Source organism: Lonchura striata, chromosome 20, assembly GCF_046129695.1.
Source record: "Lonchura striata isolate bLonStr1 chromosome 20, bLonStr1.mat, whole genome shotgun sequence".
Classification (NCBI taxonomy): Eukaryota; Metazoa; Chordata; class Aves; order Passeriformes; family Estrildidae; genus Lonchura; species Lonchura striata.
In genome coordinates, this window is record NC_134622.1 from 4,394,930 (window position 1) to 4,420,616 (window position 25,687).

Genomic DNA, 25,687 nt, shown 5'->3' on the forward strand with positions numbered 1-25,687 from the left:
CAAAAGTGATAAATTGCTCAACTGTTTGTAGGACAAATCCTGAATGTACTGATAGAGAAGCAAATGGAGCTGCTGAAATCCTGCCATGGCTGAAGCACTTAGGACCTTTGCAAGCACTCATATCCAATAGCAAAATCCCTTCTTGCATATGAGCTCTCTGGCAGCACAGGGGTTTCCAAAAGGTCAGTGGTATAATAGCCATAGCGAGTTTTTACAACCAGAAAAAGTTGCTCAATCTTTCAGAATACAAACTTTTATTTTAAAGACAATTATTACACTCTCACTGAGTATCCCAAAATTTCTCAATTATTTCCCACAATGGTCACATTTCACTCCCTAGGTTTAAGTCAGATTTCAGAACAGATTTTTTAAACATTAGGTAGACAGAGGCAAGAATAAAAACCTGCAGTAGCTGAATTATGCTATTTGCAATGACATTAGACTTTCAGTCATTACAGGAATATTGTGCTTTATGATCCTTATGATTTACTGGGAGAACCATGCAAGATTCACAACATTTTACAATTCACTTGCCAATATCTTCCTCAGGCTTAGGCTTTAAGGTGCTACTGGGAGTTAAGCCAGGACAAACAATGGAAGCTGGCCACACTGGTCATGTCTTGTTTGGTACCTGGCATGATATTGTGACAGCAGATTGCACATCCTAAATCTCCTTCACTTTGGAGATAAGAGTTCAAATGGACAGTTATAGTTAAGTGGTTTTACAGGTACTACAGCTCACTCATGAGAGGAGATTCTTACCCAAGGCCTGAGGGTACAGTGAGGAGCCTCCAACTATCAGGAAGAGGCATGCCATTAAGATGTTATATATAAAATTATCACAACCCTCCAGTCTTGAATCTGACATGACTTTGATTGTTTTTGCTTCTCTTTGTCCTTTTAAACAAGTTAAAACACTCTTTTTACTACTTACATTTCCCAAATTCTACAGGCAAATCTCATCCCGCTGAAAACTCACAGGCCTCCCTAATCTCCAGGAGATGTTGTGCCTCAAAAGCTCCTTCCCTGCTGAGGTCAGCAGTCATGCTGGTGACAGCTCTGTAAAACACCTCTGGAGCTCCCCAGCCCACAGAGGACAAGGGCCTGGTATGGATGGGGGAGGAGAGTTGCCATATGCCAATGCATGAGCAATCTTTGATTCACAGTCAAAAGCATCCAAAAATTCAGTATGCAGGATTTTGTGCCATATGGAGGAATTGTGATTTGGCCTTTTCCCCAGCTGTATCTCATTAAGCAAAAAAGGAAAGAAAAAAGGGAGGACATTTTTTTCTTCTGTGCAAATCTCTCCCCAGAGTTCATCTTCCTTTGAGGGACAGTTCATTGCTGGTACCTGGAAAACCAAGTCCGAGCAGAAGGGGGTTGTAAGAATCCAGGTGCTTGAGGACAGGGATCTGTCCAATTCAAGGTTTTTTCTAAATGTTTTATACTTTGAATATGATTTCTTTTAGGGAAGAGAGAGAAGTGCTACAGAGAAACAGGACTGGTTCTACAGGGCTGAGAAAGATCAGAGTAGAGAAAGAACCTCATGTTCCATGAAGTCTGCAGGGGTGCATTACAGTAAAGGATGCTATTTCTATGTACTGCAGCATTTTGCATTAACAGCGATTTTGCTTGTGAGCTCTGTGGTCTGTTTTGCTCAATGTGGAAGGTTTGTTTAACCTGAGACTTCACTGGGATTTTGCCCTTCTCTGTTTTTATAGAGACTGACGTGGCATTACCATAAGGCAGACTTTAACATGGTTTCATGTTACAGTGACAATACCATGGCTGGTGTCCAACAGGTCACCACATCTGAGTTTCAAAGTTATAAAGACACCCAGACACCTCAGAGCCTCTGTGCTTCTTTCCGATCTTCCTCGACGTAGAAAGATGTGAGGAGGAAAAAGCCTCCTCCAAAGACCCCAACAAAAGCACAGGTGACAAAGCTGTACTGCATGCTCCGGAAACTCCACTGCAGCGATGGGCTGTTCCTGGCCTGGACAGCATTGGAGATCTGGGGAGGGAACAAGGCTGCCATTAATCCACAATAACACCTCCATCCTCTTTAAACAGACTCTTTGCAGTGTGGGCCTTGCAAAGAATAAAAGAGGCAGACAGGGATGAGAGACTGCTCCCGAAGTTTGCCAAACCTGGTACCCAGCACAGCTGTACTGCACTGCTCTCCAGCTTCCAAAGGGTCAATAAATCTCATGTTGTTTTACACCTTCAGTGGCAGTCACAAGGGCAGGAAACACATTTTACCATTTCCTAGCCCATCTCCTGACTGCCAGCACAGGATGGGCATTTGGCAGCGACCTTTGGCATTTCTTGATTCTATTCAGTAACTTTCTGCTTCCCTTATTGACATCCAGGGTATAGAAACAGGGAGTCAAGCAGCAGTACAGGCACAAGCAACAACACTCAGAAGACAGGGAATAGATGGAAATTAATTTAAGACAAGACTGGGGCCTGCTTTTGAGCCAAAAGGCGTTTGAGGAGTTACAGAGTGACATTGTGAGTAAGTGGGAGGATACCAGGCAGGTGCTTTTTGCACTGGTGGGAGAATGAGGTTGTAAAGGCTATAAATGATACATATGAATTTTACTTTTGTAGACAGAAGGAAAATCTGATTTTCAGAAACTCTGTAAGATTCAACACTTAACCCAGGAACTTGAAATCTCTTCTTAGCATAAACAAAAAGATAAATGGTGAAAGCAGTCATTTTTATTCCCACATTTGTTCTTGAATGTTAGAATACACTGTGTGACTTGGAATGCATAAATATGAGACTCTTCAACATTTGCTGGGTTTCTATGACTATTTATGACAGTTTAGGAAGATAAGAGGAAGATCAACTCTAAATGGGTACCTAGGGACTACAGCAAGCATAATGGCCATGATACAAACCTAATGCATTTAATTTTAAAATGCTTAGTGGAAAAATCTCTGTAGTGCAGAGGGAAGAAAAAGAGAAATTCCCTGATTCTTCAGCCAGATTTTAAGCTAAAGGTTTGGCTGAAGTAGGTTAGGAAACACTATCAAGATATGAAAGCAGAAGATTTGGTGTTTAACTAACAGCAGTCATGGAAATGTTGGTGTATGGGATCACAGAACATTACAGAGGACAATGTGGGTGCCCAGTACACAGGAACCCACTTGGACACACAGTAGTTTTATTCCTGGCTTTATTGCCTCTGTTCTGAGTGAAGTTACAAGGTTACCTGAGATTAATTTCATCTGGATAAGCTTTTTTTGTCTTCACTCTCTCAAGAGCTGCTCTTTAAAGTGACTTCTGCAGGCAGGATGCAGCACAAAGCCTCAGTTCTGCCTGTGTCCCAAAGAGGGCAAAGGACAGAGGGCAGGAGGCACAAACAGTTTGATCTTTCAGGTGGAAAGCTTAAATCAATAGATTGGTCACAGGGAGAATGAACAAGATTTATTTCAGCTTTTGGGGTATCTCCCATTTTTGCATCCCTTCTGAGCTGTTTTCCACAGGGATGTTGGTTGTTGTGCTCCCACACATACAGTCAGATATATGTGAGATCAGGAGTTTCCTAACACCAAGGAGCAAAATGGTTTCTTCATTTGCCAAAAAAAAGGAAGTCAGCAGGGGTAATCCCTCAGGGAGAGAGGCTCTCTTCTCTGCCAGACAGATTATACAGCTGAGACCCTGGGTTTCACCCAGCTGAGGACAAGGGGAACCTCCTGTGTGGCTGGGCCAGCAGCAGCTGCACAGGTGTAGCTCACTTGGGGATTGCTGGCCCTGTCTAACTCTGACACTGTTAACAGGGGATGAACTTCTTTAAATAAAGTTTCATAAAAACTACACTTTAAATCACCATCAAAGACTCAATCTCCTGTGTCAAGTAAAGCAGAAAACTCAAAATGGGTGCTTTGTTAGCTACTGTGTTTTAAAATAAATGAAGGGAGGAAGTGAGATTGACAGATATAGTCCACTGGAACTAAAATTAATGAACTGGACAGAGAAAGCAGTATAAGGCTGATTTGCAAAGAAGCACCTAAGATCAAGTAAATGTAGGAAGAGCAGAGAAATCAGTTTTCAAGGAATGTGGGAATTCAGGGTTAAGGTGATTTGAGACCAGAGATTTAAAGGTCAAGTAGTATCTAAAGACAACCATTGCACCACTTTTATTTTGATTTTCAAGACACCATTGACTAATTGCAAGATTTCAAACTTCAAGATTTGAACTAAGTCTTGGCTTTTAACACATTGAATTAATTTCCATGAAACTCCTCACAAACTTAGCAGAAAGTGCTTACATCCAATGACACTGTCTCTGCAAAACATGTATGCCTCTAAAAATATAGGAGTCTGTAAATTTCTACACTCTGCACAGAACTGCTCACACCTACAAACAGTGTCACAGGACCAAGTGCTTCATGCAAGTAAAAATGTTTAGAAAAATGTCTCTGTGTCCTAGACTCAGGGCCAGCAATTTGAGTAATTTCTGGTTTTGGAACAAATAGTGCCTATGATTCTGAGAGTGTCTGCCTATCAGTTTCTAGAAGTTTTACCATAAGGTAAATTCAATAAGGAAAGAATTCACTTACAACCCCAACGAGGTATGGGCTCCCTGCATCTCCCAGCAAATGGCTCACCAAAATCTGCAGGGCGATGGCTGTGGACTGTCGCCTCGGCGTCACCACGTACTGAAACAAAGCACAGCCCACAGGAGAGGGAACATCAACACACAGAACTTCAGGAGTGCCCAGCTGCTTCCAGAATATCCAGAGACATCAACAGAGCAACTTTGAGGCATTTCATATTCAAACATTGTTTACAACTTTGTAAGAAAAATTTCATAGTTAAATACTGTTTACAGCTTTGGAGACAGAAAAGTTATTCTGAGAAAAAGAGTACACTGAGTTTTTTGCTGGGGAAAAAAAACATTCAAGAAAGGAAGACACAGGAGAAAATAACAGTAAAGTAGCTAAATCATGACTCCCATGTGTCCATACACAGCTCAGAGCAACTTGCACAGATCCATTTGGCCATGCAATCAGTAGAAACCTCCAGCCAGTATCCCTTGCAGTCACAATGATTTGCTAACAAGTATTCAGCACTGACAGCCTCTCAGAAAAATATCTTATGATCTGTGTCAGCAGGTCTGGTCTAGACTGCTGAGGGAAAGTGGGGTACCTGGAACCTGGAGGAGCTGTAAAACACATCAGCTGAGGCCTTGCAGACCCCTTCAAGACTGAAGGTGAGGACCCAACCTGCCAGACCAGAAAGTGGCTGGTGATGTTTTGGTGATATTGCCTATAACTGGGAAGCACCTGAGACACAAGGCACTGTAGTAACAACAGTATCTCATACTGATTTTGTTTTTCAGTGCACACAGTTTAAATAACAAGTTGGAGAGGAAGATGTGGTGCATATCCAGAACATGGCAAAGCATCACGTAGATGAGAACTATTTTGTCAAATGGAATATAGTAATTTCAGGGTAATAAGAGCTCTATGCCTGTGCTACTGAAGATCAACTCTGCCCGAAGAAGCATTTAAATAACACATTTATGCAAAAAGCATAATGCTTCAGAAGCAATTTCAAACTTTTATACCTCTGTTTTCCAACCACTTGGTCATATCAGAAACAAAATGCTTAATATTTTCTCACTCCTATTCCACAATTTGGGGGTTTTTTTTGAAACCCACCTAAATGTCCTTAAGTATGTCTCACACACTAATTAATAGAATGATTGGTGTCTTACCAAGGGACAGACTCAAGGTGTGTAATCTATACTGTGGCTCTATCACTGCCTTCAAGGAAGCATTTACATGCATGATTAGTTGGATTTAAAACTAAAAAAAGACCCTGTTCTCATATGTAATTTAGAGTTTTGGTCCTGCTTACCACATACTGCAACCAGTTTCAGTAAAGAACCAGAGAACACTGGCAGTGCCCCTTTCAGGCACTTGGCCTCAACCTTGGATATACAAATCACTCTTAAACCAGCATTTCTGCACCCAGCAAGAAAGCTTTGAGCAGCTGGATTAGAACAGACAACCCCCTTCCTTCCTTTGCACATGCATAACCTGCTCCATTCTTAGTCCCTCCAAAACAGGTATTCTAAGCATAGATAGAAGATTTCTTTTTCATTAAGAATATTTAGGTAGAGTGCTTCAACAATAGTAAATATTAAACCATGGATGCTTTGGAGATCTCTCCAGAGTTACAGAAAACCACTGTGATGTCATGTTGCCACGACACTGCATCCAGTCCCCAGACAGTGTAAGAGCAGAGTTATGTGACATTGGCTGTTCTGAAATCCTTGTCACCCGTGGGATGAAGGAACAATCCAACAGCTCCTTCTCACCGAGGCCAAAGCACACTATGGCCTAGACTGAGGGTGTGCAGCCTACCCACTCTTTTTTTCTCTCAGAACCTATCTGGACAATGAGCATGCACACTGTGTGAACAAGCTCTCTTGTACAGAGACAAAAAATACAACAGGAAAGTCTGAGCTTGGGAAGCAGACCTGGCTATGACAGACTGTACTAGACTGGAGACTGGCAGCTCTTGGCTCTCTGAGGTTTTCATGTCATCTGTCCTAGACTCAAATTTCTTTTACGGATAATGACAGGCTATGTTTGAGAAATGCAAATCAAATATTGTTATGCACTTAATATATCATGGGCATTGAAAGCATGAGAAAAGCTAAATGTACTTTGGCTCTTCCAGTGCTTGCACCACTTCCTTACCACCTGTATTTAATATCCCCTATCTGCAACAACAAGAGATGGAACAAAACTGGAACAAGAAAAATACAAGAGAAGGATTGGGTGTTTCCTATAGTTTCAGAGCTCATACAAACTCTGCCTGTGCTATTGCTCAGGTTCTTCTGCACAATAGAAACTATACTCAAGAGCTCAAAGCACTGTGGGACTCACTAGGAAAAGAAGAAACAAAACAGAGTCCCATAGGGACTCTGAAGAAGCCAAGGGGTTCTGCCTGGCCATGGTGACTGCCCAGGAGCCCACACCATGGCAGGAGTGGAGGTGACATCCTGCACACTCCTCCTCTGAGGAGATCCAGCCCAGGTGCCTGGACTGAAGCAGGTGCCCCAAACAGGTACAGTTTGCAGATCCCTCCTGCTGCCTCTGGAGGTTTCAGAGACCTCCCTGCAGATTCTGCCACAGAGCTGTCAGCTAAAAAAGCAGATGGAACACACAGGCTGATGAACACTTCTGTACCTCCCAGGGCACTTCCAAAGACAGGGACACATTGGTAGCCTTCCCAAACCCCTCCAGTTCCAGCATCTCCTACACTATTAGCTGCCAAAACCCTAAAAGACAGAGTTCCATAACCTCACAGATGGCAAATATGTTTCATAAGGAATACTCCAAATACAGCCTCCGGGTAAGGCAGCTAAGGCACTTCTCCACTTGCACATTAGGACTGTAGTGGTACAGCAGATACCTTTGTGTTTACACTGAATAGGAGGCACAAAGGTGGCTACATGCAATACCTCTTGATGCACCAGCCACAAAGGGAGGAAATCTTTATCATTCAGTCAGCATCTTCCTTGTCTTCAGCTCCACAGGTTGCAGGAGAAATGAATTTCTAGCTACATTGTCTGGCTAGTAGTGCCATGTAGGAAGAAAGAAAAGTAATTTTCATAGCAAAATAAGAACATGCATTAGCAAATCCAGCTACATTATCAGAAATCCTACCAGTTCACATAGGAAATGAGGCAGAAAGAGAAATTACTGCTGTTATCTATGGCACCCTTCAGTCAATATAACAGCAGTAATACACTGAACTCATGGGGTTTCAACAGGATGAAACATAAGTCCCAAGTAAGATTGTCACTGAATGAGCAGACATCAACAAATTCAGCTCAATTCCATCATTTTTCTGATAAAACAATTATTAGCATTTAGAATTCAAGAGATCCAACCCAAAGCACATTTGTGGTAATGAACTCAATGTCTGCTCCCAGGGAACACAGCACCACAGAGCTCTGCTATGCCAAATTTTTTGCCTCCCCACTCGTTGCCAATTGATACAATATTGCTGCTAACTAACCCCACAATATTCTAAAATAAATGGAAGTTAGGGATGTTGGTCACCTGGGAGACAAGAACTTCTTCTCTTCTAGATTTAGATGGATCCAGGGTAAGGCAATGATGCTCCCCACAGATTTCCTGCAGGCTGCAATGTGATGCAGCATTCCCTCAGAAAGCTGAGATTGGAGTGATGGAACTGAACAAAAGCTCTGCTTGGATTCAGGAAGGAATTGAAAGAAAGAGCTGATAGCAACCATCTGCCTCACTCTCCTCACCATGTATCACCATGTATCACCATTACCTAACTCAGTGATGTCACCTTCCTCTTTAACAGGGACAGAGGACAGAATTAAAATGCAGATGTAGGAGTTCAAGGAAAAGTAAACTGAAAGACTTTAAAAAGTTGGTGCCTCAACTAATGTAAAAAGAATGGCAATGGTATTTATACTTGCTTCTGTTGCTAAAAACCCCCAATTATTTCAAAATAAACTGAAATAGAAGATAAGTAAAACTGTCAGTCTGGACCAGTGATAATTTTTCTGCACCTGTTCACCGCTGCAATTATCTCATAGGATAATTCTTTCTGACCATTTTGTGAGAGTCAAGTAAGAATCAAAACCCTCCTGGCTGCTGGCTAAGATTTTAAGCAAGCAGCCAATTGACTAATGCTGACTGCATTATTTACTATTTTATTAAAATTCCAGAGTGCAGAAAACTGACATGTAGAGAGCAGCACCGTGAAAGAGAACATAATGCACAGTCAGTGTCAGCAGGACTTTGCTGAAGACCCATGAAATGTAAGTAGTTCCATTCCTTCATCTTAATCAGAATGTAAAGAGAGATTCTTCAGCTATGAAATACAAAGACAAACAGACCCACATCAAGGCAAGGTCAGGCAGTGGAAGGAGAGTTCTGCAGTGTTTCACAGCTGGTCAGTTTGGTCACTAGAGTGCTCAGCATTTGAGCACTTTCTCATCCTTTTACACTATAATAGGGATACTTTCATCTCTGCTCAGCTTGCCCACTACTTGGGTTTAGTTAGCCAGTGGAGATACCAAGAAATTTGTATGTCTGAGCAACTTAGGCCACAGTGCCAGTGACCTCAGGGGTAAGCTGCCAGTTCCTGTGATAGCAAGGGCCAGTGACCTGTGCTCCACTGGAACCACAGGCTGCAAGGTTTTTTCCTGTCCTTCTTGTGAACTGCTATTGTGCATCACTGCATGTTGTGCTACACATGAATGCACTCACTGTGGTCCTTAAATGAAGGATTTATTATGATCATGAAGTTCACAGCAGCAATCTGCAAATAGATTTCAGCTCCCTTAGAATGAAACATTATTACATAAAATGGGAAACACTCATGTGACTTTTGCTTGGGAAGAACCAAAGATCTCTGTTCTGTTGTCCCTTAACTTTGTACCTTCTCTTACTTGTCCTGATGGCTTTACACCATTTCCCCACTTTCAGTGCCACCTGCAGCAGCATTGTGCCTGTACCACACTTGTCTGAACAGTCCCTGTCTCACAGGGAGCTTCCTGCTTGAAATATTAGGGCTACCATCACATCCACAGTTTCTCAGCACAGGGATCCCAAAGTTGAGTTTGGGTCCCTTGGGTGATCTAGTACTCTACTCCTCAGAGAAAAGGGTAGTGTCAATTTAAATATTTTGTCTTATGCCCATGGGTAACAACAAAAGAATTGCCAATCATATAAATAACTTTGGTATTTAAATCAGCTTCTTGCAGTCTATCAGATATGAGCATTTCTTTGCTAATTGCACTGATAAACCATGTTCAACTTGTTCATATTATGGATTATTAAAAAAAAATGTAATATAAACTACTTGATAAGACTATAATCATCTGTGTAGTTCAGCAATCATAGTATCCTCCCCAGGGTTTACACAGACATCTATTAGTGACTGTGGAGCTACAACCTAAATGAAAGGTTGCCAAATTTTTATTTAGAGTAAAAACTTAAGTAAAATTACTAACTCTAAAAACCTTTATACAAAAAAGCTGCTCATCACAGTATAGACAAACTGTGCTACAAGATGTGTGCTTTTCACATCACTCCTTTCTAAAGAAATTACTGATGATAGAATCAAAATAAACACGCACTGCTATTCCCTGGCTTGTGGTGACAGTCCTGGAATTCCCAAGAGCCCCTTAAGCATCACTGCTGGCCTGATGCTCTATCAGTGTAGCACCACTTATGAATTGGGCTTACAAGAGCTGGAATTCATCTGCACTGTATTCTGAACTAAGGGAACTTGCTAATATTCATAGACTATCAACTTTGCTTCATTGGGATCATACTTTCAAACCTCTGGAAAACAAACAGAAAACCTGATTATAGACACAAAATGACCTTGTTTCTGGTGCAGGCCATTTTCTAGCAGATATCTGACAACACAGAGCTGTACAGAAGCCCAAAATACTATGGGTACAGGCAGCACTAGAGAGTACCACGTGCATGAGTTCCATCCAAATCAGGACATCTTCCTGGGATTGTAATAACTTGGACTACTGCCCCACCACACCCTTATTACCACTGGCATCCTTGCCCAGCAGTACATTGTGGCAATGATTCCAAGCAAAATGCCAACAAGGGGATTCTCTGTAGGAGTTTGTTCATCTGTCCCCAGAAAGCCACTAAGATGCAGGCTTAGGAACAATATTACATTGTCAAAACCTTGAAATAAGGAAATAGTATTATGAGCACTTACCAGCAGTATGTCTGTCACAACAGCCCAGTTTACAGACAAAAACAGTTCTCCAAATGCAATAAAAATCTGCAAAACAGAAAAAAAGCAGTGACTATACCATACCATACTATACTATACTATACTATACTATACTATACTATACTATACTATACTTTGCTATACCCTGCATTGCCCTTCTATATTGTGAAGATGAGGCAGGCTCGCTGACTGTGCTTATCTTTGTCCTACATACCAATTACTTCTAAATTAAACACCTCTGTCTATGCTTACAAACACTAACTTCATCTTAAAGGTAGGGGAAAAAAGCAGAGAAGGTGTTTGCATCACAAATCCTCAGTAGAAGAGCCAAAATAGGAAACATATACCACTCTCCCAAATTAACTGCTATGAGCTACTGAACTCAAGGAGAGAAAAACAAGATGCATGGAAGAGAAGCATTCAGCACAGGTTTATAAAATGCACAGGGATGCAAATGAAGCCAAGTACTCTTAAGGGCTCCTTCAGAGGAAGAACTCCCAAAATGGAATGGACTCCAAGGACAGGCAGTCTCATCTCCTGGTGTCCTGTGGGAAATCCCTAATCCATCACAGATGGAGACCCAGCCATGAGGAAAAGGGGTAGGGCACTCAAAGACTTCTTATAGCTGAGGCCTCAGAAAATATTAATCCTTTCAGCCAGCCCTGCACAGACTAAGCAAGACGCGAGGAAAGCATTGAAGTTACATCACTGAGGTGGAGCAGTGCTAGAAAGCAGAATCTTTTCAGAAACACAGGCCACAAAGACACGTGGCACCCGGCACAATATTCTTATCTACTAATCAGACTGATGGCACATTGTTACAAGAGGTGCCAGCACTGTGTTTGGTAAGGTCTTGCTCAAGATGTTGTCCCTGGATGATGAAAACACAGCCTAGGAATGGTACAGTGACAAACTCAGATGTTTTTGGAGGGGTTGCTTACATTCTCCTATGGAGAAGTAGACCTGGTATACTAAAGATATCTACAGATACCCTGTAAGTAATAGATACAGATAATAGACCTAAGATATCCATACATCCTTTGGTTCTTGTCTGTTCTGTTCATTTGTTTACTTCTCCAAGCCAGGTTGGGGGAAAAGGTTCCTTGAAGCACTGATATACTCAGTAACAGACCATTATCCAGACATCTTTTCCTTCACAATGCTTTAGATTAGATATAAGGAAGAAATTCTTCCTTCTGAGGGTGGTGAGGTCCTGGCACAGGGTGCCCAGAGTAGCTGTGGTTGCCCCATCCCTGCAATTGTTCAAGGCAAGGTTAGACAGGGCTTGGAGCAACCTGGTCTAGTGGAAGGTGACCCTGCCCATGTCAGGGGAGTGGAACTGGATGAGCTTTTAGGTCCTTTCCAAACCCTAATTCTATGATTCTAATGAAAGGTATGTTTTGGTAGCTCCAACCAAATATATTGATCCACTCATCTAACACAGACTGGCAAATTAAACTGCTGTTCTCTACCTTTAATGACAAAAAATCCCCTGAGGAACAACTATGAGTGGAGCTATGTGGGACTCTGAGAAGGAGAAAAAGACAATGGCTAATTCTTCTGGGCACTTAGATCCCCATTCCTGGACCCAAAAATAATCTTCACATTTCACATTTTGCTTTGTGTGCACACACTCAGACAGGCCAATCCACTTGTGTTTTCTCTTGGTAAAGGTGTTTTTCCACAGGAATACACATTTCTGAGGAGTCAGAAGGAAAACCTCTTTGAACAAGCATTATTCTTAGAAGCAAAAAAAAAAAAAAAACCAAAAAAACATGCAAAAGTGCCCTTTTGCAGAGAACTCTTGATTACTGTAATTTACTTTACTTTACTTTACATGCTAATCATGGTGATTTTGGCTGTGGAGTCACAGAAAAAATGCACAGGAGTCTTTCCCCAGCTGTTACCAGATTATAGTTGAAATAGGGTTTACATTCAGTTCCCTCTTACAGGGATTTTTTTTGTCATTCCTAGTAAGTTTCTGTTTTCCCTTTTACTGAGAATGGAATTTAAGTGATTTATACTTCAGTTTGTATTGCCAAAAGCTTGACTTTGAAGATCAGCTAGTGATCTGGGGCTTTGAAGGTGAAGGCTAAATTATTCTTAGCAAGAACAGTGTGTATTGTACAGTCCCAACTACACCAACCTTTAAGTATTCAGAGAGCAAAAATAAATAAGAATACTAAATTAGGCACAGAGCATTAAAAATTAACATAAGATTGAGACTTGCTTTAACTACATTTTTGCATAAGGCACATGTTCCAACACAGCTAAATGCATAGTTACTATTCCCTTCAGTGTGGGCACTCTCAGGACCTCAGGCCCAGTTTTAGGGCTCTGTCTGCCCAGTGTGGCTCTCACAGGACACACCTCAGCTATGGGAGCATCAGAGCCCACAGCTTACCTGGACACCTTGTCACAAGTCACTGAAACCTCTTAATGGTCTAGAAGACTGAAGAGAATTCTGCAAAAAAGCCACCCCTCACCTCCTCCTCCCCCTTCTCATTCTCCCTAGGATGCCAAAAGACATTCTGCAAATTGTCACTTACAAAAGTGGAAAGGATATTTGTCTGGGCCACCATCAGAGCTATGTAGAGGCACAGGGCAGAAATGAACATGCTTGAGGCACAGATCAGAGGATCAGCTTTGTTGTTTATCTTTCTTAAACGTCTTGCAGCTTCTGCCCCAGCAATAATACCCACGATTCCTGTCCCAATGGTGATGCCTCCAAATATTAGGCTGGTGACAAAGCAAAGGATTCAGCTGAGCATAGTAAAACTGAACTGTGAAAAAATAAATGGTGTTAGCTTGTACCTATAGTTTCAGAGGAATCCTTAATAGGGAAGTTGACTTTTATTCCACTTCATGTGACCCTCCCACTCCTTCTAAATGGATGTGATTCCAAGCCCCAGCTGAAGCTATGGCCTTGTGATGGTGGCTGTATCCCCTGGAGAAGATATGTTCAGATTTACAGAGCAGGTGTTATGCACCCAGGCTCAGGGAGGGCTGTGCTCAGTACAATCTGGCTTGGACATGCTGTGATTTAGAGGAGACACAGTCATGGTGGTTACCCTGTGAATCAATCTATCCAGTCATCCCTGAAACACAGATGGAGTAACCCTGCATCACAATCTGCTGCCTTGGAAGAGATCCTAGCATGTGGAATGATACACATCTAAATTACAACCCTCTGGTTAGCACAGCTGAGATGAGTCACTTCTCTGACTATGGGAAACACCTACCACTTCCCAGGGAGTTCACAGAATACTGAATAGGTAACTACTGCCAGGTCCACATAGCATTTTCTGAACACAGTTTCCAATACCATTCAGCTTTGTGTATCTGTAAATGCAAATGTGTTCTTCAGGAACAACAAGTTCATGTCTGAATAGCTTAGAAGATTCAGCTTCCAAGGAGACTTGCATGTGTGCTTTTGTCTCTGTCCCAGTGAGACCCCTCCCCAATAACAAAGCAAGTCTCTTGCACAAGATCAGCAACTGTATCGTAATTCTCTGAAAGCAAGAAGGGACAGGATCAATGTATACTGAGCAGAAGTGCTTCTGAATATTTTAGAGTGTTACATGGTAAGTTCTGTATATTTTCCTGAGCTTTTTCTAACTGCAAAGCAAAGTAACCAGCTGGGATATGATCTGTTCCTTTGAACTACAGGCCATCTACTTCTTAATTTCTTTCTGGCTGATTAGGAAGAACTCAGTAATTCTACAAGGAAAAAAAAAAAAGGTATTGTTATGTAAGATAACAAACTTTAAGAAAATTTGTACTCTCCCTACAAGTTCTTCAGGATTCTGATCCATCACAGACTATAGCTTGATAGTGACATTATAGATTGTTACTTGACAGAATAATCTCAGACATCTGTTCAAGAGAGGCAAGATTCAAGGTGACATTAGTTGATTGAAACATTCATGGAATTGTGTTTAGAATATTCATATATTGTAAACTGTAGCTGAAATAAAGCTGCAGCTGAAATAAAAGAGAATGGCTAAACTAAATCCAAGCAGAGTTCAGTTGACAGGGAGTAGGAAAGTACAGAGGCCTAGTATTGGGGAAAGGCTCCTATGGGATCCTTTAGAGTCTGAGAATGCTCACTTATTTCTCTGATCTGTTTAGAAAGTGTTTGCACAAAGACCTGAACAAAAACTTCACACTGGTCATTTATCTACCTCGAAAGGATTGAGACTTGAATCAGCTGTGGTGCCATTTGAGTCTGTGTTTTCAAGGAGTCTAAGTGACACAGTCCTGATCCTTAAACAAAGTCTGAAACTGCTGAACAGCCAGAGGGGAAAACATCTTTAAAGTATCCCTGGGCAGGTCTGGTAATGTGCAGCTCAGTTCCTCCAGCACCACCAGGTCTGACATAGTAGTTTATATTCTGTTTCTTTACATCCCCTTGGAATAACAGTCCAAAACCAGCCTTATGCTGCTTCTGGCATGAGCTTATGCCAAGGTTATATTTAATGCATCCTATAAGAAGCAGTACATAAGGTTAAACTATCAGATGCTCTGTTTCACTTCCCTGAAGACCATGTCTGCTCTAACAACACTACTGTGGAATAATAATTCAGAAGTGGATTAGAAAACAAACTAGAGGCCAACACTTTCAACTTAACAAAGGAAGTACTTAAACTGCATCTGTGAACAGATACAGCCAAACATCTTAAACTGTTCAGCTTCCCTCATCTGCCTACCCTGAGCCAGACTCCTGTGTGTCACTCCCTTCCCAGTACTGTTCATTGATAAGTAATGTGCCACTGGTAGCATCAATGGAAGCACAATTCATTTCCCATTGAAGGATTTTGGGATGACTCTTCAATCCATCTGGCTTTGCTACAGTTCAGAAATCACTTCTGAGTTGACTCAGTTATTCCATTGCAAAAAACCAGAAAAATCCCATTAGCAGAGGATACATTCAAGGTGTGATTATTGCTTTTCCTTTTAATTGTCATTACCTGGAAAGGCCATGCAGTAAGCACTTAGTTCTCTGAAATCCACTACAAAAGCAGAGACTGAAACAAGACTTTGGATAACTCTGGGAGAAAGGGATAGCTGTATGGAGGCCCCTAGCAGGAGTCAGTCCCAGTGCCCACTGTTACTGAGGGAAGCTGTGAAGACTCAAGAGGAACACTGAATACATATTTGTGCTCTGGACAACACACTGTGAAAAAAAACTTTGCTTCCTTGGTGAGGAAAAAGGATCCTCAAAAATGTGTGTTATGACTACTTCAAAGTGTTCTACTAGTGTAAATTCCCCTTCTTGTACAATATTTGATATTGTTAATGAATCTTCATTGGCCTGAACATGCTCTGTAAGCAGAGCTCTGCCGGCAGCTATTCACAATATCCTGTGATGATATGATACTACATCAAAATCATCATGCTTTCTTCAAACTGGGAGCCACAGTGAACTCACCAACATGGCACAGAATATAAAAACAGAATAAGAAGAAGATAATAGGCAAATTACTAAAACACAGGATTTAAATATACTTAAATGGATATTTAAGTAACTTGGGGTGCACAGTCATCTGTTAATTAAAAACTCCTTGCTAAAGCTGCTCCTTTTCCCCTACAACTGTTACTATTACTGCTTCTTCCCACTTTACTTAAATAGGGCTGGCAGCGTCTTTCCAGTTAACTGAGTGATTATAAACAAACAAAGGGGAGTGTCCCAGACACTAGGGAGGCAATTTAACATTCACACCCCATTCACAAGAAGTGGGTCACATCCTCCCCTCCCCTTTGGAATCCATCTGGGATTGAGCACCGTGCAGTGTTTCCAGGTCGCTCCCAGGGGCACAGCTCACCTGTTAGAGGAATTGCACGAGTCTTGGAGGCATGGTGGGACAAGGCCCTGGACAACCTGAGCTCTGTACAGAAACAGTGGCATCCACATTCCCAGGGCTCCAGTGACAAAGGCCATGGCAGTCAGACCCAGTGAGGAACAGACAAAACTACAGCTGAAAGTAAAAACAAAACAAAACAAAACAACTAAGAGATATTAGAAAGAATGGTGTGTGAGGAAAAAGGGAAAACCTACCTGCAACACCCAGAATTTCAAGCAATAACAAAACAATACAGACATCTTGTAATCAAAATCCACTCCCTTGAATATCTGAACTCTGATCAGACTTTATTATGAAATTCAACAATAACGTACTAATTAGAGCAAAGGGTATGACCTACTGATTTAATGTTAAATCCAGGTCTCGCAGATTTCATGCCAACTTCTGCCAAAACAATTGCTGTAAATTTTTTGATAGCAGAAGTATAACAATAGAGAGTGAGCAAGAATTTAATGGCTTAGTACCTAAAGGAAAGGTTTCTATGTTCAAGTCTAAATGCCTCAGGTTTTAAGCTGTTTCTGTAACCAATATGAGAGCAATGGCTGGGTCTGGGCTGGGCTGAAGCACTCCTTAACTCTACCTGAGTGAGTAAAACAGACTCAATCTCCACAGCAAGTTTCAGACAAAAGGAGAAGCATTTTTGAAAACTGTCCAAACCTTGTCTCCTTCCTGCCCTATTCTAGGAGAAAATTAATGTTTTGCCCGACTCTTTGTCATTAATAGTTCAGGAGAAAGCCCCCTTTGAGGTCAATAGGGATGTATGAATTCTAAAGACTGCTGCAAATGATCAGGTGACCACCAAACTAGAGGATTTGTTCTGAACCTAATTCTCCATTTTCTAAAGATAAAGTGCTCTTGGACTTCATTAAAAGTGGAACCACATAGTTTTTTGTTGGTATGTCTTTATGCTTTGGAAATCAATTGCCCAAGTAAAAGAAAATGGGACTCAAATGCTAAAGGAAAAGAAAATTAAAATATGGGGTTTTTTGCACTGGAACATCTCTGTAGGAAAGCAACTTTGGAGACAGTCTAGTTGTTGAAATGTCAGAAAAATTCATTTCTTATTCAGGAAGATTTATTTTTTTTATTCACTTCAGGATGTAGTGCCTACAAGTTGTGATCCTAGAAAACTGATCTCTTCTGTACCCGCTGCTCAGGATGTAAAGAGGATGCAGATTTAGCGGGCAGTTAGAAAACGGGATCGTCTAGAAGAGCACTCCAAAGACAAACGATGTGGCAGGAAAGCAAGCCTCTAAAGGACAGGCGCTGTGTCGGGCAAGCAGCGTGCGGGCAGCGGCGGCAGCGCGGAGCCGGGTCTGGCGCAGCTGCACAGCGGCACCTGCTGTCCCCAAAGCCGCTCCAGAGCCTCGTCCGGCACGGCCCGGCACGGCCCGGCACGGCACCCCTGCCTGCGGGCAGCCTGCTCCAGTCCCGATCTTGCTCCGCCCTGCACGTCAGCTGCATCTTTAAGTTTTGTGTGGTTAAAAGGAAGATGTCATCTGCCAGCCACAGCTCAGCCCATCAAAACACATGGATAATACTTTATAAACCATATTGGGGTCCCACAAACTTTGACCTCATGCACAGCATTCTCCCAAATACCTGAGACATGCTAATTCAACCTTCCTCAGGTGTTAAGATTTATAAATTTACACCAGAAAATTATGCACTTTTACCAATCTAGCTTCTGTAAGGAAGGGAAAAATTAGTATAAAGTAGAGCTTTGGATTCAAACAGGAGCAAACTGCCATCATAACTTTGCCCCCTTACCCCCCCTCAAAATGAGAGGACAGAATACGCAAAGAAATTTTTTATCTCTTTTGCAGCATTTCTGTAAAAAAGTGGAAGAAAGATTTTTACTAATGGTGTTTCCATCCTCTTGCATACAGCACGTGACTCAAAGGAGCAAAGTGGGACTCAATGGACATATTTCTTATAATGGAATGGTGACTCCTCAACAGAGGGAGACTCTGTAGCTTGAACCACTTACTTCTTGACAAGTGATCCCACATCTTGACACCAAGTAGTCTTTGTAGTTCTGTGTATATCTGGCTTCTCATCTGCTCTTCCTATCATGCCAGAGATGCTCAGTGCTCTGTGTGCTGCTGTCTTTCTCTGGATCTTGTGAGGGACCAGTAGAATCAGGAGAAGCAGTGCCAGTCCTCCCATGCAAGGAGTTACCTGTAGACACAAGGTTGGTTAGATCAAAGATATCTGTTTTCTTATAGTGAGAACTTCACAGCAATTCCAATTGCATTAGAACCACTATCAGAAAATTGCAGATATGTTCAGAAATAGATGTGTGATGGTTTAGGCCATATTTGTAAAGAAAAAGAGTGACTTTGGTGACTTTGAAAAAAGATAATAGATCCTCCCTCCCCACCATACAGATACCTGATTGCTCCTCCCTCTGATTAAGAAAAAAAAGTGAAGAAAGAATACTGTAGTATTCTAGCCACAAACACAAGAATGCAGTCACCAATGCTACCTGAATAACATCAGTGTTACTCCAGTAAATATTCTGCCCCACTCACCTGCTTATTTTGTATATAAAGAAGTTGTTCCCAACAGCATCCCAGAAAACTGGTGCTACCAGTATAATGAGCATTTTACCTTCAAATTCCTCTGTTTGAGGAGGTCTTGGTGCAGTAACAACCATTCCAAATGTGCCTTCAGGTAAGAGGAACATCAGCAGCTGCCCTGGCTGCTGTACAATTTCACCCACACCTATCAGAGCTAGGCAGAAATCTGCTACTTGACCTGCAGGAAAACTTCTCTTAAACACCACGTTCCTGACCTGTCAGAGGGTAGGAATTCCTCCCACTGCTCACTTTAACACAATGAACATAAAGAATCCAAACTCTAGTGATGATTTTGATGTTACGGTGAATGAAAGTGAGTGACTCACCCTGAATGCCCAGTGCCAGTCACCTGTGCTTTTTGCCATGCTAGCTGCCAGCATATAACCACAGCCACTGCAAACAACAGAAAGGAATGGTCAGTAAGCACCAATGAATTTTGGATGGCTGAAATGACATGTCTTGCCAGCTAAGGAGAACACACAGAAGTGTTCTGTCATAGTTTTCCAAAGGGATAAACAGAAATAACCCTCGTGGCTTGTGCTAGTCTGCTTGCCAGCCAGTATTAAAAAGAGAAACTAACCTCCCCAGAGCAGACTTGAGATGATGACAGTGATGTCCCAGATTCCCCTTGGAAAACATATTCTGTAGGATGACACTGCAAACCCAGATCAAAGAGCCCATAAAACATTTGATTACCTACTCTCTTCTGTGCTAGCCAAAGGAATTATGCCCTGGAGGAATTTCTTGAGTTCTAATCTGCCTTCTGGGCCCAGCCTTGGATGCCTGCTCTGATACAGAGTATGCCTCTAAATTATTTGACAAGCCCTTCTCCACCTTTTCTTCAGACACAATGTCAATTTAACTAAAAGAGGAGAGGGAAGTACTAGTTCTTCCTTGGGAGACATTTAATGGAGGGTTCTTGGAAAATCTGTCTAATAAACTAATATCTGAAAGCTTTTGTCTTCTAAAACACAGAAATAAATTACATATTCTCATGCACTTTCATGCATTCTCATATTTATTTTATAATTGATTCAATATTTTATTCAAAGCCAGATTTTCCAGAGTCTAGACTCTCCCTAAAAATGTTTGGGGCAAAAAGTGAATTTTTCCCAAGGTAAGTAGAGAAAAACACCTAATCAGCTCTATTCAAACTTGTCAAGGAAGTGACAAATCCCTTTGTAAGAGCCAATGAAGAAATACATCAAAATAAATCTGATTAGGGCTCAAGGGATATTGAATTGCAGATGTGGTCAGACAGAATTTCCAAAGGCCACTGCAAGAAAACCAACCTTCCCACTGGAATGAAAATGTAGAAGATAGATAATGCTGTGGTCCTTCTTCCTTCCTCAAACAGGTCTGCAATGATGGTAGGTGCTATAGTGGAGTAACTGGCAGAGCCAATGCCAACCAATCCTCGTGAAAGAACAAATATCCTGTAATGCTGCAGGGAAAAGACATGTTATAGTCAAAAAAAGGCCATGCAAGAAAGAAAGCTTACTGTTAAAGAGGGGCATTTTAGTGGATGAAATCTACCAGAGTAAATCAGAATTCAACTGCCTTTTGCCTGTGTCTGTATTCCCACACCTGCTCCACTCACATCTCAGTGCTTGGCTTTCTCTTGCTGCACAGCAGTGACTTCTCAGAGTGACACCCAGAGGGAATTTCAGGACAGGGTGGATAGAGCACATGTATCCAAAAAGGTGGGACACTGTAAGGTCATAAACAAAAAACATTCTGGACAAAAATAAAATCCCATCAATAATGTGTGGGTTCTCTATTGCCTAGGCTGGACTTCAGAGTCCTATAAGGCATTCCTGCATGGAGGATGTTTAGTCCTGGCTTAAGGCTTGGGAAATGAGTGGTCACTGATGCTTTTCCAAATGTGGCTAGAAAAGGACTCTATCAAGTCCTGCAAGATGGATGCAGGCTATTTTCATAGCACCCTCTAAAAAAGCAACATACCGACTCAGTGATGAAGGAGCTCCCCAAGGTCACACCAGACCAGAAGAAAATACCAGCTCCAAGGATGATCTTCCTGTTGTAGCGATCTCCGAGGTAGCCAAAGATGGGGGCAGCCAGCATGTAACACAAGGTGAAGACTGAAAATCCAACAATGAACAAAGACAATATTTATCTAATTATTTTTGTCATATGTACTGCTCAGCCCTCAGATAAACTCAGGTCATTTTTAGGGGAGGGTTTTAAGGCAGGCTAAGTTTCTAGGACTAGGAGGAGGATTGATATTTGGAAAAAGACAAATGCATACTCAAAATACCTATACAACAATAAAATGTATGTGAATTGAATTGATGTGAATTGAATTAAACAATGTGAATGTATGTGAATAACTCAACTTCTGTATTTCTTGAGAAACCCTTCATCTTTTGTGATTCACATACTGTGGGATTTTTGAAGGACTTTCAGTTTTGCATTATAGTCAGCCTGCCCACAAGTGGAAGTGAGCAATACCACATACAAGGAGGAACTAGAAGAGCTAAGCAACTGGACTCTATTTTAGGAGCAGACCATAGAGGGGCAAGAAAAAGTCAGCTCTCTGAACTGAGGAGATTTTATTACCTGTCTGCAGTAGACCTGTCTTCCCATCACTGAGCCCAAAGTATTTTTGTATATCCAACAGGATCCCTGCAACAGAGGCAGACATTGAATGATATCAAAGCACCCTACTCAATCCTTGTAACTGCCAACCCAAAAACAGGGCTTGCAAGAACTGCAGCACATTTAGATTTTCGTTTAGATGTAAGCCATTACTCTACCACAAGCACAAGATGCACAGAGAATTAAAAATTCTTATCACTATAGATAAAATTAATGATCTTCCACTATAAGGGTCATAGGAGAGTCAGTTTACCCACTGTTTCAACCACTCCTGTTCTGCTTCTTTTGCACCTAAGAACATGAAAAATTTAGAGATCAAAGTTTAATAGACACAAATAGAACAAAACAGTGGATGTTCAGACAAAAAGGTCATTTTCTTCTCTATACCATGCCAGAGCTGCAGAACTTCCATCTCACCTATCTTGTATTTCCAATTTACACCACTGAAAACCTACTGAAAAGAGAAGATAGTGCTTTGAAAAAGCATACCTGTACTCCAGTTTTGAAAGATATAAATTAAAAAAGACATTCACTTCTCATGCCACTTCAATTGTGTCAAAATAGATAGCCATAACATTGTTAAGAGGATGAAACCACCACCACTTAAAGAGAACAAGTTCTGTGTAATTTGCCTGCTGTGCTCACAGGAGCTCATCTGTAGCAGAAGGGAGTGGGTGAGGTCAGCAAGAGGCACCCCTTCTCCCACACTGGGTTTTACATGTGCCATGAACTTCACTGCTCCAGCCACTCAAAAGCAGTGTGGGACCAGCTAATTTAAAGCTAAATCCATGTTCTCCCACAGTCCCCATGGCTGCAGCATCAGTCCACTCACTATTTACTGATATCACTTCAAGTCACTGTAGATCAAAATTCAGCCAAACAACAGCTCCAGTGGTTTACAGCTGTTTTTCAGTGACTCTTGAAGATATTTTACATTTGGGGGTTTCCTAATGGTTTCAAAAGTTTAAACAAGAGATATAATTCAAATATTTTGCATCATTGAAACAGGACAATCAAGTATATCCTTCCTTTCTGGCAGCCAGTGATCAATGCACAGAAATGCTGTATTAGAGGAATTCAGGTTTGGTCTCGTGGAGTATTTAGAACAAATCACAGCTAACAAGACTTGAACAGAACCACAACTTCATCTCAAACTAACATTCACACTGAGCACCATTAAAATGTCATCCCCTCCACATAACTACAATAACTGACCCTGCCAGTTCCTGGCAAATTAAAAAGCATTGATTTGAACAGTTTGGTGGACAGAAAAGAGGGGAAAGGTCTGTATGGTCACTAGTTTCAACAAACTTGAGTCAGCAGACAATTAAGGGGAAGAGCTTGTTTTCTGTGATGCAAATGCTGTCAAAACCTGAGAGCAAAACTATCCGGAAACCACAACTTTTTAACTGCTGCCAGTTTACTTCTAAGCAGATACTCACACCTCCCCTTCCTCCCTTTCCTGTCAGCTGGTAGCTAACAGCGTGGTCATACACTTGGACAGCCAAACTCAAATGCGCTGTTGCAGGAATTCTGCAGTGGCACTGAATTCTAGCAGGTGAACAGTCAGTATATTGCTGTGGTATAAACTGCAGCTTACAGACTTCCCCATTGCCCAGGAGTCATAGAACCAAGTAAAAAGTGGTTTAGTCATATAGTGTAATTAAAGGAGGTGTTTCAAAGGCATGGGCACTATCCCCACTTCTGCTCTTGAATTCTTGCATGTCCCTGAAGGTACCTCACTCACAAGAGCAAATTGGGAGAATTTTAAGCTCTTAGCTGCTTCAGATGCCCCCGAATAGTTCAAATCCTGGAATGAACCAAATGGCTTCTTGATCTTAACCCTCCAAGGGGATACCCTTCTAGGATCCAAGTTCTTTCTTGAAGATATTTTCATCCTCTTCTGTCCTCTGTCCTTCTCCAAGGAAAGTTACTTGACAACAGAACACTTACACAGGTTTTCACTCACAGCCTTGCATGCACTCCTACTGCACTCCTATTTTGCTTCCTTCCCTCCTGTGTTGTTAAAAAGTACTCAAAAAACCAAGCTCAAACTCTTTAACCCACCACACTCTCCCATTTTAAAGATACTGACTGAATGTTCCAAATTTTTGAATGGTTGAAGTGGCAAAATAATTATTTTGTGCACTGTAACTAGGTATAAATTCCAAATTCAATAATCCATCCTTTGGGTTTTTTCAAGGTTTTAAACATTTCTGTTTCCCAGGCCACTCAGAAGTAAAATATAGCAAGCTAACAACAAGTGTTTCCCCTATTTTCTAAATCAGATCCCTGGAAGCATGGGAGATGCTTAGGAGTAGTACTAAATAGAAGAATTTACACAGACCACAATTTCTATGGGAGAAAACCCCCATAGTTTCCCTCCAGTTTACTATAAGCAACTCTTGATTGTTTTCAGCTAGGGAAAAAAAAGAATTCAAAAATATTTTGGAGGAGGGATATTGTTTATTAGACAAGAACTCATAACTTGGGTGAGGGAAGGCTTAAGGAAGTGGGTATCTATTCTTTTTCCACAATCATGTTCAACTCTCAATTGCAGAAATCACACGACTGCCAGCAGCCCACAAGGAAGTTAAGCCTCCCCTAAGCAAACTAACATGGATAAAAAAGTTATCACAAAGATCACATAGTTTTTGAACTTGTAATGGAGGGAATAGCATCAGTATTCTTCAGATAAAGGAATAATATATAGAATCTACTAGATGCAAAGAAGGCCTTGTAAATTGCTGTGCATAGAAAAGAGAAGCTCCTTAGTCACACCTCTGTAGAATTCAACCACAAAAATAGACCAGTTGCCCTGTATGCTAAATTCTGTTTATAAGAGACCTAGATTTTAAACTATGATCTTATTTTTACAAGCATTCTATTAATAGAATAACTATTAATATCTAATAAATCCCTCCTAGGTATTTCCAGATTTATAATTGGAAGTTTCATTAAGACTATGATCAACAGGGTAAAGTAGATAAATGAGAAAAAGCAAAAAGACATAAAACATATCCTTACTTTAGAAACATTCGTAGAGCTGTTAAGAACTTAAATTTCTTTTTCTTTAGAAGAGGAAAATGGGTTCTCACCTGGCACAATGAACCAATCAATGAAATTTACTAAATTCCCAAAGCACAGCACGGCAACTACCAGGCAATCCCTCTTTGCTGGGTTGTTCCTTGCCACGGACACTGATGGACATGGTGTCCCATCTGCTGCAGCAGCTCCATAATCCTCTCCCTCAAACAGCGGCTGGAGCAGCAAGCTTGTGTCTTCATGTTCACAGGGGGCTTGCATGTTTCCAGTGCAGACACTCAGGGACGATGAAGCATTTCCTCACACAAAATTGATGTGCTGGGGCTATGAGGAACCTCAATCACTACGGTCATTTCCGGACTGAAACACAGCCACTAAGAACTGAAATGTTCCTTGCAGTCAGGAGAACTTAAAAAGAGAAAAGCTGCAGGGCTGTGTTATGCAAAAGTGCTGAAGACCATGGCCTTGAAGACAAGGCAAAGTAAATGTAAACAAAAGCAAAGTAATCCACTGTGCACCCAAGAAATAAAACAACTCCACAGGGATCACACAGAAACTACAAATGCAAAAATAACAGTATTCTTTGTTGTCAGTGAATTGTCAGAGCTAAAAATAGTCTTTCTGCAGAAGAAAGGGAGAGGAGAGGAGAGGAGAGGAGAGGAGAGGAGAGGAGAGGAGAGGAGAGGAGAGGAGAGGAGAGGAGAGGAGAGGAGAGGAGAGGAGAGGAGAGGAGAGGAGGGGAGGGGAGGGGAGGGGAGGGGAGGGGAGGGGAGGGGAGGGGAGGGGAGGGGAGGGGAGGG

At 41.6% G+C, this 25,687-nt stretch overlaps 1 protein-coding gene across 1 annotated transcript; it reads right to left on the reverse strand.

Annotated features, from left to right (window-relative positions):
* Positions 1-1,350: 1,350 nt before the first annotated feature.
* Positions 1,351-25,466, reverse strand: LOC110482018 (protein spinster homolog 3). The gene is made up of 11 exons (XM_021550917.2): positions 24,941-25,466; positions 21,804-21,869; positions 21,189-21,325; positions 20,516-20,667; positions 19,550-19,616; positions 18,632-18,822; positions 16,603-16,755; positions 13,327-13,516; positions 10,760-10,825; positions 4,573-4,671; positions 1,351-2,014 (listed from the first exon to the last, which is right to left on the reverse strand). The coding sequence occupies exons 1-11, from the start codon at positions 25,146-25,148 to the stop codon at positions 1,847-1,849; spliced, it is 1,497 nt and encodes a 498-aa protein (XP_021406592.1). The 5' UTR covers positions 25,149-25,466; the 3' UTR covers positions 1,351-1,846.
* Positions 25,467-25,687: the final 221 nt, after the last annotated feature.

What these genes read in the sequence shown, in the direction of transcription:
- LOC110482018 (XM_021550917.2), bottom strand. Translation starts at nt 25,148, where the DNA reads ATGCAAGCCCCCTGTGAACATGAAGACACAAGCTTGCTGCTCCAGCCG. An exon ending in TGATTGGTTCATTGTGCCAG is followed by an intron (nt 21,870 to 24,940) that starts GTGAGAACCCAT and finishes CCTCTGTTGCAG; the next exon opens with GGATCCTGTTGGATATACAA. An exon ending in ATTTTCATTCCAGTGGGAAG is followed by an intron (nt 19,617 to 20,515) that starts GTTGGTTTTCTT and finishes TGTTGTTTGCAG; the next exon opens with TGGCTGTGGTTATATGCTGG.